Source organism: Brassica napus, chromosome A7 (assembly GCF_020379485.1).
Source record: "Brassica napus cultivar Da-Ae chromosome A7, Da-Ae, whole genome shotgun sequence".
Taxonomy (NCBI): Eukaryota; Viridiplantae; Streptophyta; class Magnoliopsida; order Brassicales; family Brassicaceae; genus Brassica; species Brassica napus.
In genome coordinates this window covers 21958244-21972873 of record NC_063440.1, presented here as the reverse complement: position 1 = coordinate 21972873, position 14630 = coordinate 21958244, and the positions used below count along the sequence as shown (strand labels likewise).

General features: G+C 30.5%; 1 protein-coding gene across 1 annotated transcript; it reads right to left on the bottom strand.

Moving 5' to 3' along the window:
- Positions 1-3394: 3394 nt before the first annotated feature.
- Positions 3395-9428, bottom strand: LOC106380862 (lipoxygenase 2, chloroplastic-like). Its single transcript, XM_048735912.1, has 7 exons — positions 9067-9428; positions 8122-8946; positions 7931-8016; positions 5407-5517; positions 4984-5285; positions 4627-4893; positions 3395-4345 (listed from the first exon to the last, which is right to left on the bottom strand). Exons 1-7 carry the CDS (start codon positions 9389-9391, stop codon positions 3586-3588), a joined length of 2676 nt encoding a protein of 891 aa, XP_048591869.1. The 5' UTR covers positions 9392-9428; the 3' UTR covers positions 3395-3585.
- Between the last annotated feature and the right edge of the window lie 5202 nt (positions 9429-14630).

Sequence of the window (14630 nt, the reverse complement as noted above, 5' to 3'; positions counted from 1 at the left end):
TGTATCACATATGAAGGGAGCAAGCTCGTCGTCATGGGCGAATCTAGGTGACGTAGGGAGGGGGCAGCTGCCCCCACTTAATTTTAAAAATGTTAAATATATAACCATAACAAAACAGATAATGTTGACTATAGTGGTTATTGCCCCCACTAACTAAATGTATTTCCTCCCGTTGGTTTACGTTTTCACTCACGTTTTTGCTTTTATTTCTAAAGTTATTTAGTTTCCAGCATAAATTTTAAACTATTTTCTAATTTACATCTCCCATAAATGCACAATCTAATTATCATTACTTTGAGGATTTCAACATACAATAATATATGAATCTATGATATATATTCTTTTTACTATATCTTGTTTTCTTTCATCATTTTTGTTAATTATTATTGAATAACTATTTCTTAGAATGTATATTTACTTTTAAGGATATAAAGAGTAATCACATATTTTATAAAGGAAAACCATTTTAAACTAACGTCTACATATTCCTATACAATATTTTATATAATAATTTTTGTTTTCAATAGTGTATGATTTATATATAAATAATATTTTTGAAAATATAAAAATAATTTATGCCCCCACAAAATTTTTTTCCTAGATTCGCCACTGCTCGTCGTCACCACCAGGGGCAGACGAAAGTAAGTCGGTATGGGTCATGTGCCCCCTATATTTTGGTTTTTCTTTGATAGTTTAATTTAATTTATCAAATATCATTAGTTTATTGAAGAAAAATGTAAAAGTGCTTCCATCAAAAAAAAAATTTGAGTGTTTATAACATGGTGCCCCTGGTTAAAAACAAAATGGACAACAACTGTACAACTCACTAAGATAGTTGTTCTAAGAAAAAAAAACTCACTTTGATAGTTGATAAGGCATTAAGAAATAGAATAATGTCACCAAAGTACGAGCCCATGACCCATGACATTAGTATGTAGGGCTACTACAGAGATGGTTTCAACTTTCAATTTTTTCTTTCAGCTTTCAATTTGATTTTGGCTACTTTTTTATTCTTTTCTTTGCCACATAGGTTAAACGTTTCATATAGGAACCGAGTTTGCATAGATTTTATTCTTTTGTAATGCATGTCTTTTTGAGTGATTAATAAATTTGAAATTTCATCCAAATTTTTTTTTAAACTAAAACTTATTTAAATATTTTTATAATAGTAACTTTTAAAATTAAGTTTATTTGAAAACGTAATTCTATGTTGTTTTATGTGCATAATTTTTAATATATTACCTAATTTAATTATATTTATTATTTAATTTAATAATTTTATTAATATAATATATAAATATGTTATTAATTTAAAATATATAAAATTTTCTTTGTATATATAATTTATAAAATCTATCCAGCATTCATTTTCCAGTGTCTTTTACACAAAAAGTATGGGAGTTGGTACCTTACCACCTTTAGGCGGATTGGATCATTTGCCTCTGAACTCATTTAATTATGGTTAGAAGTTGGCTTTGAAGGCTACTACACTCCCACCTACCAAACTTTATGACTGTCCCTTGGCGCCTTGGATAATCTCAGCAATCTAGATGACAAGAAATTTTAAAATTTTCCAGCATCTTCATTTCTTGGCGCAAGACACAATGACTAAGGCTATTACAGATACTAAGGGTTTCAGAATTTAATCGGGTTTTCAGTTCCAAATTTTGTTTATACTTAGTTAAACCTGAAAAATAAATAATGATCTAGTGAAACAAATATTGAAAATTTGAAATGAGAAATGTGAAATGCTCTTGTCACAATTATTTTTGGTTCCAATGTAATATTTGACAAGTAAAATTAGAAAACAAAACTCAAAAACTATGTGCAAATACATCATATCTGATAAACGAGAAGCAGGAACACATCAAACCCTATAAAGTTGACTATATAGAAGAAGGAAGAGCACCAAATACCAAAATATATTAAACTAATAATTTGAGTTAATTTTTATATAATAGACACTTATTTTAGGTACTCAATGAAATTTTAGAGTATTTTGGGTATTTATTTGGGATTGAGTTCAGGTTTAGTATAAATTTTTTTCTGGAATTCTAAATTTTTAGTTTGTTCAGATATCCATTTGGGTTCGGATTCGGTTTGGGTAAAACCATGACCCAAAATATCGTAACATAAGTCCATTCAGTATTTATGTCGGATTCAGTTCGGTCGAATTCATTTTTGTCATGTTGGTTTCGGTTCGGGTTTTCGGATTCGATTTGTTTCCCACCCGTTAAAAGTATATTGAAAGATAAGGGTCGACGCCATGAACATGCCTCATCCAACATCGTATTTTTGTATGTTGTGGGTTAATGCCCAAAAGACCAAATCAAGGATTAGGGAGGGTTGATGCCATCTGATCTTTTTGAAAATCAGATTTATGTAACTAGTAGCAAAGTTTCATCGGAGAGCTATTTTAGTGATTAATTTGTTTTTAGTTCAATCTAAATTTTATTTAAATTGGAATTTCTTAAGTATAGTTAATTTCTTGGTCAATTATATTTTCTTGAGAGAATTAACAAAATGAAACACACTAAACTTTAGTTTATTTCATTAGGACTTTGTTAATAGGCTATTATCCCTTGATTAATCGAATTTAACCTTCACTAAAATAAAATAAAAACACCAAAATTAAAATAAAACTCTTCCTCAAAGCCCTTTTCACTCAACCTTTGTATCTCTTTTGCTCATCTTCTTGCTGAACCCTATGTTCTTCTTCTTTCTTCTTCAATAGTGATTTCCATGTATGCTATATATCGTAGCTTCTTCTCTTTTGGTCCAAGTAGTTTTGTCCCTATCAGAAGACTCCGCATCTTCTGGAGATTTTCATCAGCAGAGCTACTGGTACAAGCATTTATATAATTGATCTGAGTTGTTGTATGAAGCTCTTAGTCTCTTAGATCAAAAAAATGATGAGGGAGTGAACGAATGATTTTAGTGTTGATATGGGATTGGCTCAGAGTTATTGTAGCCAATAATAATGTCACCCTCTTGGTTAAGATATTATTCTAGTTTGATTGAAGTGAAATACACTTTCATTTGTGATTGCGCTGTTAGAAATATTAGTGATTTAATGTATGGTTAACTATAAAGTAAAAAGATGTATTTAATTAAAAAACTTACAAAATAAATGGTAGGTCCAACACAATGTTTCTGTTTTAATAATATAAATTATCATAGCCTACCCGGATTTACAGTAATTCAATTTCAGTATTTTTTTTGTTTATTTAAAAGTTTACTCGGATCTGGTTATGAATTTTCATCAATTTCATAAACTTTTCCAGGTAAAATTGTTTTAATAGACCTTAACTTACTATACTTGAATACAATCTTCAATAGGTCAGGCCAACTCGATGCGTTTTCCTACGTCCAACAATATTTGGTCCAATAAACATAAGATAACCACACATTAAGTCTTATTCCCAAAAGAAATGACAACATCAAACTCCTTCACCGCTGCCCAGCACAAAGTACCCCTTGAGCGGGTTGAGATTCATTATTTATTACAAAAGCAAGAAACTTAGATGATAACTTGGGAGAAACATAGATGAAAACTTCCAGTGCATTTGATCAAAATGCATTAGATTAAATAGACACACTGTTGGGAACACCCATCCCGGTAAGGCCTGGTTCAGAGATAGGCTTCAAAAGCTCGTACTTAACAACACCTGCTCCAGCTCGATTCTTTAGAGCAACATCCACGTTCCTCTCATCTATCACTCCTTCTAGGTATTGGAGCTTGCCTTTGAAACGTTCATATGCAGCATAGATGACAGGTTCGTGGACCCAAGACGCTTCTGCGTTTTCTCCTAGGTATTCTTCATCTGGTGAATGTGTCGATAGAAGATCCAAAGTCAACATCAATTTCGTCGCCTGCTTCTTCGACGGGAATGTCTTAAGCATAGTCTTCTCTGGATCCTTATAGAACTCTTTTAGCTCTTCCTCTGTCGGTTCTTCCACTGGCATTTTTATCCTTGATGTGGTTGGTCGGTTGGGAAAGTATCCACCATATCCGTACTGTCCAAAGTTGACAGCTGCATGGTGACCTGAAGCCACCCATGCAATCGTAGTCACCACTTCAATCAAGTCATCTTGTGTTTTGAGGACAGGCCACCATGGTTCATTTTTCTTGTCTCCATGCCCTATGTTTCTTACTTCACTCCACCATCCTTGGAGTTCCTCATCCAACATGACCTGTTCTGCATCTGGATAATAGTGATTCACATAGTCTGTTATCCATTCCTTAAGTGCATCCCACAGCATTAGACCGTCATTCGCAAATGGGTAATCTGGTATCGTCAAGCGTACCCCATATTCAGCCGTCTCATCTTCCACAGCCAGACCCCTTTGATATCACAAAATTTTAAATGTAAAAAGTTGTTAGCATAATTAGTATAAATCGATGTTCAAGAACTCGTTATGCGCGTATTATGCGTTTTGTATGAGATTATTGCTTAGGCAGGTATCTAGACCGATTTTTTGAATGCCTAAACCGATTTATTAAAAAAATAGGTATATAAAAATCATTTTATTTAGATTCGAATAGGCGGACGCCTTGGAGCCAAGTTTTAGAACACTTAAATTAAGACTTACAAAGAAATAAGTATAGTCTTAGGAATTACGTACCTGCTGATTAGGTCTGCAGGTAAGCCTTCCCTGTCGAACCTCCATTGTTTGTCATAGACATCTGAACTTAGCTCTAATGAATACTTTCCGGGCCAGAAACAAGACTCAATGATTCCACCTGCGTTGACGAGACTTTGGCGTCCACGAGCATTGATCTCCATGGTGTAGCGGAAGTGGGGATGCAAAAGCCTATAGATAGGATGCATGGCACTTAGTTGTCTATTTGCCGCTATAATGTATGGCTCCATACAGCAGTGAGTCCTCAGCCTGAAATTTTTTCCATCTCTTAGCAGCAATAACACATAAGTCTAATGTGTATAACCATATATATACGAGAGGATCAAGTTTGTTCAATACCAGTGGGAAATAAGCTGGTGATAACCAGCGTCATGAGTAATAGCGTGAGTCTTAGCAAGACTCCATAGCCAGCAGGAGGTAGCATCATATCCTGGCGTGAATAGCTGCCTCCATTGGGGACTGTTTACATCTTGGGGACGAGTCAACTCAATGGCAACAGGTCTCAATGTGCTATCATCGTTGAGGAAGAATAGTGTTCGAGAAGCATATAAGGTGCTATCATCCAACTCTCTCACTTTGTTCACATACGGTAGAAGCAAATCATGATAGTCCAACATGAACAATCTCTTGTTCTCCAGAGCCTTGCATGCACACATCCATTGATACGTATTCATTATGGAAATACTTCATATGGATGGATGGATATATATATATATATATATGCTTTTTTCTTTAAAACATGTGGATATTAGTTAATGTTACCTCATCAAATGACATAACTCCTTTGATTTCTCTTTCCACAATCTCACTAGTAATGAGTGAGTTGGGATCACCATAAACCGCAGGGTCTAGTTTGCTTTTCAACGGCCACTCCTACAACAACAATGTGATCTCAATTAGCTTACTTTTTCTGTTTTTAGTTTTAAAACCAAACATGATTTTTCTTTAAAAAACGAAATTCCATCAAACCATGTACATACTAGGTGACTCTTACGTGCTCATGCACGAGTATAAAAATTTACAAAATAATCAATTATAATTTATAACTTTTTGCTTTCACTTGTTGATCAATTTTAAATTCTATTATAATCAATATGTATGAAAAGTAATGTATGAAAATTAAATATCATGTTATGTTTTAAATAAAATTATGTTGTTATCTCAGTTTAGTATGATATTTTATATATAACAATTTAGATAGGTTCAATTATTATTTTTCGGTATATTAGATTATTTATAATTACCAAATAAATCATAATTTATTGTTGTTTTAAATATATTAAAATCAGATTATTGTTATTATACTTAGTTTTGATTCATCATATTAATTTGTTAATATATTTTTAGAAAAAACTCTATTATTTAATGTATAGGTTGTTTTAGGAGGTGTCAACAAAAAAAGTCAGACAAAAAAATTGTTTTATGAGGAAGTAGAAATAAAAGTAAGTGTTACTTTAGTTAGAAGGGCAAATTTTATGTTTACCACTTTCATGCACTAACCAATATAATCAGTGATCTCTAAAAAGTCATACAAATAACTAAATTATAATAACTGATTAATGTTTCGCTTTCACTGGTTTATAAAATTTAAGAAGGTTTATAAATTATGTCTTGAAAAATATATTTAATTTTTAATTATATCGATAACTCAGTTTGACGTATAATTCTAGGTATAAGAATTCAGACCAATTTGATTATTTACTTTTAAAAAAAACTAATTGGAACAATTTAACTAAATTGAAGTAACTGTTTTTCTTGGCTCTAATTATGGTAAAATATTGTGAATCATTTTGTTATCTTCATTTATTTTGGTTATTCATCTTACATTAGTAAGTATTTTATAAATTTTTATATAATTTCTATAGTCCAAAACTAACATTATAAGAAGAAGAAAGAAACAACTTCGAATTTAAATTTAGTAGTAACTTTTATTTGAAAAATAGTTAATGTTTTCAATATCCGTTAATATGTTCTAAATAACTACTAGATAATATACAAAATAATAATATGTTTTCTATGTATCACTGAGTATATACATATGTGTATATATATATATATATATTTTTTTTTTAAATGACAATATTTTCAAAATTAATTAATTGTTAAACCAATTCTTATTAATGTAGTATACATTTACTACTGACTTTTGAAAAAACAATGTAAGAATTGTTCATAAAAGACTTTCCAAATAGATTTACAAAGATATATATATAGATATTTTCCATTTTTGTTATTTAAAAAAATCTTAATAAAAACTAAAATAGAAATTTTGATTTTGACAATACAAGTTTATTTAGGGCTGTTCAATATGGTAAAACCGAACCGTACCGAACCGAACCGAACCGAAATAGACAATATGGTTTGGTTTTGGTATATACCATATCAACCGAATGGATATAATTTTATAAAAACCGTAGGATTTGGATATGGTTTGGTATATAACCGATTAAACCGAATAAACCGAATAAAACCGATTAAAAGTAGAAACATGTAAATATGTATATATTTTATAACAATACATGAAAATCTATTTGTTACATAAGTTAAATTTGTGTTAATAACTATTACCATAATTTTATAGTAATAAGAAACCTTAATTTGTAAAACACTTGAAATATAACTAAATAATAATACATCGTAATTCAGACATTTTATTTTCTAAGTCTTCTTTTGATCTTTTTGCTTTATTTTAGTCTTCACTAAATTAATATGAAGATTATAAATTTGAAGGACAATAATTAATGGAAAATTTTCAATTGAAAAAACATGACTTTAATAAACACTAAATATGGAAGAGTGAAAAAACTTTTTTTTCATGTTTTTGTTTTGTTTCATATTTTTATTTTCAAAATTTCAAGCTTTGATTTTAGTTATTTGATTATTTTATTTGATGGTAGAAATATTTTTATTTTTTTCTTCATTTATTTGAACATGTAATATATTTTTAATAAATGACTGTGTTGACAATATGACTCTAAAATTCATATAATATGATCTTAAACAAAATAATTATGTTTTTTGGTATAAAACGGAATAAACCGAAAACCGACGGTATATAAACCGAACCGAACCGAAGTAAATATGGATTTAGAATGGTAGTTATATTTTACTAGCCGAAATACCGAAAACCGAAAAAAACCGAACCGATATCCGGATTGAACACCCCTAAATTTATTCATTAAGGTTATCAATGTAGTTAACCGTATTAAAAATTAACATGAACGCGAAACATAGAAAAATTACTTTTAAGATAATATAGCTATTAGATAAAGCGTATATAGCTTACTTGAACTAGCTCAATGCAAAGGGGATTAAGGCCAGCAAGTGTCTGCCGAGCAAACTCGTCGTCTCGGATCCATGAAAATCTATCCGCTGAATCAAAGTAAATGATACAGTAAAGTGAGATTAATTGTAGCTAGCTGTATAGAATTGGATATAATAAATATATAAATGGAGGATTAAAAAAGAGCTTGGTACTGTCAAGGAGGATAGGGGAATCAAACTGGAGAATATCATCAGCTTCAGCAACAGTTTTGACAAGTCTGGGGATCAGAGAAAAAATGCCAGCATTCTTGGGAAGCTCGATGCCTTCTTCAAAGAGATCTTCTATGGACTTGAAGTGTGGGAAGGGCATATTGGGATCCACCAGAGCAGCTTCAATCTGTGGGAACACAGCAGGAAGAGCTGCCAAGATTGTCGTGCCCGTGAATGCAGTACCCTTGACTGTGGACCACTCCTCGTCTCTAGGGACATAGAAATCCCCTTTGCGTGTCTCAATGGAGGGGTATTTGCGACTTGGTTTGCGACCAGTTTTGCACCGCCTTGGGTATGGGTGAGAGAGGCCTCCCATAACGGGACGGGCAAGTTCTGGATCTTTTTCAGGATCACCCACATCGTTGTACACGTCATAATCGTAAACGCGCTCAAACTTTTTGAATTCACCATCACGCTTACGGTTCTTGCCTTGCAAGGTCTCCAGCTCCTCTTTTCGCAGCTGTTTAAGAGGCTCGGGAGTTTGGAGAGGCAAGTAGGACTTGTTGGAGAAGAACGTCCGCTTGGTTGGGTCTTCTGACTTGGAGGCCACCCACGAGTCACATGTAAAGGTAACGGGGCCGTCAGGTAGCTCAAGCTTCATTTCCTTGAGGAATATCTCTCTATGGGCCTCGTTTAAAACTCTGATGGCACCCACCGCTCCAAAGTCTTCGGGCATGTCAAACACACACTCGTACTGATCCTCACCATGTGCATCAATCACTAAACGTCGTGCGTGATCCTTCACCGGATCCTTCTCCATAAGCGTCCCTGACATGTGTTAATGACTTGGTTAAGTATCATTACCAGTATTCACTACTGATGCATTAGCCTACTTTTTACTTCTTATATAAAATAATAATAATATGTTTGACTGATAATTGTACTCACGGGGGTCAGTCTCGGCGCTAATAAGCTCGACAAGCAGTGAAACTCCAAGCAAATCGGTGACGCCAACGGAAGGTAACAAGCCTTGTTTGGCCGTTATAATTCCCTTTACTTTGATTTTCTTAACTCTTTCTTTCGGTATCCAATCAATATCAAACTTTGAGGCTGTGACCGTACATCGTCCTCTGAGGTTTGGACGAGGGCACAGCTTGTAACGTTGTCCTGCCGAGAGGGGGTTGATGAGTGCTGATGGTTTAGTGAACTCAGAGCTGAGACTCTTTGCTATGTTTAAGGTCTGGAGACTGGACGATGCCTCTTTACAAAACATCTTTTATCTGTTTGCTTCTATTTTGCTTACTTTCTTGTGCATCCCCGCTACATCTATTTATACAAGTATAGAAAATATTAAATCTTTTTCTCATTCCAAAAAGTAGAAAAAAATGTTTTCTACTGAGCACCCGGATCAACAAACTTTCTTAACTTACTATCTTAACTTCATAATATTAAACTTTCTTAACTTGGTATCTTAAATCATGTTAAATTTTTAATCGAGTTTATTTTGTTTCATATTCTTAGAAATAAAACTATATTTGATAAAATTATGTATAAGTTGAAATACTTTCTTTTGGGATAAAATTATGGGAGAAAAAATTGAAGTGTTGATCACTCCGGAGTTGCATAGACAAACTTGTAACTTTTTAAAGACTCACCAATCAATTGGAGCTTCAGATATATAGCAATAACCACCAAATTAAAATTGTTGTTCTATCAATTTAGTAATATATGGTTCACATCAAGTGCCAACCATAATTTTAATTTTTGATCACATATTTTTTGAATTATGTATCTGGTATTAAGTTAATTTAGAACATATATATTTCTATAACTGATTACATTTTTAAAATATAAATATTTAGATAATAAAATTTAATTGTCAAATATATTTGAATTCATTAGTAGTACTAATATAATTAGGTTTGGGAAAATCAAAGCGAGCAAGACTTGTAAAAGAAAACTTCTCAAATCATATTATAATAATTTGAGATATTTTTATTTTGAGATACTTTTTAATTTTTTTATTTCCAGAACATTAGAATAAATATTATTAAGTTATAACTTTTGTTCAAAAAATAGTGTAAAACTTTAAATTTAATAATAGTAATTGATTATTATTATTTTGATTCATTAAGTATGTATATGTAGCTGACACTCGTGGGAGTTTACCTGAGGATAGATGAATATATATGAAATCATAAAATGTTTATTTTTCTATCCGGTCCATTGGTTTTATGTTGATTTATCTAGCAAAAAAATTAGTCATATTAAAAGTTAAAGTTTAGAAATTAATATGTGCAATGATTATTGGAATATTTTAAAATTTTGATGTTTTAAATTTGATGGAAAGAGAAATTGTAGTCTATAGTAAATATGATTCAAGGATATAGTAGCACAATAAAGGATGAAGAAAACATTGTTGTAAAAATACCGAGAAAGATTAGTATGACGACTCAGACGATATTCGGGATAAAACTGTGCAACAATATGTTTTTGTTTCTCCGGTTATATTACTAATCAGGTAATAAAAATCATAACTTGTAGTATGACGTGGGATCAGTCAGAAAAAATGTATATGTTGAAGTCGTTTTTAAACAAGTTGTATATGCAGTGGAGGTTGTACGAACTGAAAATGTATAATCTGGTGATTTTATCGCGTATGTAACAAATTCAATTAAATCATCTGTGATCTGTAACAGTTAAGAAACGAGGACTAAGAGAGAGCCATGATCCTAATGTCTTCTTTTGCCTTCTCAATGGTGTCCAATAAGTTTAAGTCCTTTATACTACTCAGTCGTAAGCACAAATGTATCATAATACGTAGTAAGAGATGTTAATCCAACCCATGGCTTAAAGCAAAGAGAATGCAGATGGTCCTTTAAGCTAAGTAATTAAGTTTGGTTTAAAATACAAATGATTAAAAGTGTAAGGCAATGATCTCAATTAAGAAATTCAGCAAATAACAAGTTTTTATCAAGGTTTGAAAGGTTAAACTGATGGAGTTGGGTAACCAATTAAGGATAATAGATTTCAAACTTTGAATGCTAAACACAATCAATTAACATATTTCTTCAACCTAGGATCTTTAATATAAACTAATCCACTACAGTGACAGTAACTCCTATGTTAATCATGCATTTAACATCAAATCATGTTGGCTAACTACACTCAATCATGCATTGGAAACAATTCCTAATAGTAATAATACATCTCTAGTATGCAAAACATCAACTCTCGTTGGCTAAGCAAGGAAAACACAATATGAAATTCATTCAAGCATTTCATTGAACACTTCTCAACCATGACATCACCTTAAAAAGTAACTAATTCTAATTTAGCATTAAAACACATTATATGTACGAAACAATGTTAATCTAGCCCTAAGCATCACAATTCATACATCAATAATCATAATAAACCTTACCCATGAGTCTAAGAGGAGACTACTCTATAATCACCACAATTCAATAAGGTTAGACATTTCCACGAAAACCCTTTAGCTCATGTTAAATTCAAGGGTAACAATTATATAAAGGAAAATAATCAATATAAACAAAAGTTTAGAAGAAGAAAATGCTTAAAAGAAGATAAAGATCCAAATTTTCACCAAAAAGGTAAATATTTTTCAGAGAAAAAGAGTTATTTTGGGGGTTTTTCCGAAAACATATTTAGACTTTTAAAACTAGTACCAGTTGACCAAAATGAAACTAGGTCAAGTTTGTTATAGGATCAATCAATTCTAAGAAGGGGATCAATTGATCAGACGTTGAGTCGATCACTTATGGTTCTCGGATCAACCGATTCAATCCTCTCGACGATTTCCACGTTGCACTCCAGATCGGACGATCAGATGAATTTAGATTTATCGATCGGTAGCTTCTTTGAGTCAATCGATTTTGAAATCATGCTTCTAAGTATCCATCTCCTTTGGTAAATCTTCCTTTGCTAAGATAATTAGCTAAATCAAAATTTTAATAGTTTTTCAACATATTACACCATACAATAGAAATCAGGAAAGAACTATTTCTTAGTTGAATTAGAGTGTTCGTATTTTGTTGTTTTCTAGAGAAGTGCTCCACTGCATGTTTTTGTTGTTGCTTAAAGAATTTACTACATTATTTCTTAGTTGAATTATTAGAATGTTTGTTATTGTTTTGTTGTTTTCTAGAGAAGTGCTTCCCAGCACGTTTTTGTTGTTGTTAACAAACTTATAACTAAAAATTGATGAATGGCATCGTACGTATCTCTGTCGAATTTATGAGGACGCACTTGCCGGTAATGGCCAGAAGTTTATGTCATAAACAGAGGAGTTACATGAAATAAAACTTAATAGTGTAGTTTGATATGACATAAACTTATTGATTGTGTTTGATATGGGTCCATCTGGGACTATAGCGTAGACTTATTGATTGTGTGTTTGGACATTTTCAAATTTAGAAAAATGCTAGTTTTGAGATGAACCTATTTAATTTTGATTTTTTAAATAAAAATACGCTGCCAACAAAAATATATATATATTTTTTAATAATAAATATTTAATTTGTTACATGTTTGATGGAAACATATCTGTATATCTCTTAAACAACAACAGTAACCCAACCCATCATATAATCATACAAATGATAGAATTCTTAACCCATTTTCTTATTTATTTTTTGCTGAGTTATATATATTCTTTTTTGATATTTCGTTTTAAAATACTTATTTGATAAATTAAATTATAATTAAAAATATTAAAAATATTGTATTTTATAATCTCATTATATCTTATATGTTTGATGAAAATATGCAATCACGAAAACAACATCATTCCGATCCTATATAATCATACAAATAATATAGTTTTAAAAAATTTCTCTCAAGTTAAATATATTAAGTTATCTATATTTTTTATTTTGTAATTATTTTAATTATACGATGAAATGTAAAGAAAAACATTATTAAATCTTTTTAATCTTAAATAAATTAAAGCGAATTAAAATTAATTTAACATGAATTATTTGACTGTTAAAAACTTACTACTAATTTTTTTAACTTTGATATTATAAAAGAAATATACACCTGGCCTTCATGGACCAATCGGGGTTTGGATCAGAATCAATCAGTTATTAAAATTTTCAATTTTCCGGTTTAGTAAGCTTAAGATTCAGTTTGAGTGTAGTCGGATTCGGATTTGGGTATAGTATCATTTCCAAAAAACCGGTAGAACCCAATATAATTTTGGATTTTGGTTTGGATTCAATGAAATTTCAGTTTATGACTTTCATCCCCATTTCTATATTATAAAAGTTCAGTTCGGATTCTTTTCGGGTTTAGTCAGGTTAGGATTCGGTTCGGATTGATTTGGGTTTAGTAACATTTCTATAAACCGGTAGAACCCAATATAATTTTAGGTTTTAGATCTTAATTGGTTTTTCAGTTCCAAAATTTGTACACACAAATCAAATAGAGATCTAGTGAAACAAAAACCAAAAATAAAAAATTGAAATGAAAATTGTGAAATGAACTTGGTACAAATTCCTTATGGTTCTAGTGTAATTTTAGACAAGATCAATTAGAGAATAAAGACAATGAAATAGAGAACAAATCTCAAAAACTATGTTTAAACACATTATATTCGATAAACCCTAAGAACAAACACACCTAACCCGGTAAACGCAACTATACAGAAGAAAGAAGAGCAGCAAATACCAAAATATGTTAAACTAAATATTTGAATTCATTATTCATGTAATAGCTACTTATTTTAGGTATTCAATTAAATCTCGATTATTTTGGGTACTTATTTGGGATTAAGTTTGGATTTAGTAAGAGTATTTTTTCTGGAATTTTAATTTTTAGATTTTTTTCGAATATCCATTTGGGTTCAGATTATTTTAATATTAAAATAGGTATGTAACCAATAATAATAAATTTGATTCGTATTTGTTTGTTAAAATAAGTTTTTGGTATTTTCATTTTTATTCTTATTATTCAGCTGCAATAATAACATTTATTTGTTATCTAAGTTCAAAATATCTGCTTCTAAAAGAGAATATTTTCAAAATATTATTTTTGTTTACAACAAGCATCTTTTATTTATAAAAGTTTTAAATTAACTCTATTTACTTTTAATTTTTTCAAGAGTTTTAGAGAATTATAACTTTATTTAGATTAAAATTCTTTAAAAGACTATAAAGTAAAGAAAATTGTGATTTAATATTATCAAAACTGTATTTTCCAAAATGGTATGTCTTAGTTATAACTTTTAAAGTTAAAAGACCATTTGAAAATAACAATTATGATTTTATAATAAAGAAAATAGAAATATCTATTTTAAAGTAAAAAATATAGATTGACTGTAGCTTATTTTTCTCTATTATACTATTTAGAAATGAAAATAACAATAAATAGGAAATGTTCTTGTTTTATACATTACTTATTAAAGTTTTGTTTGGCAATGGTTGGTATGTTTGAATGTTTATTCAGTTATTATAAGAGGTATTTTCTGTATAATTATACATATATCAATA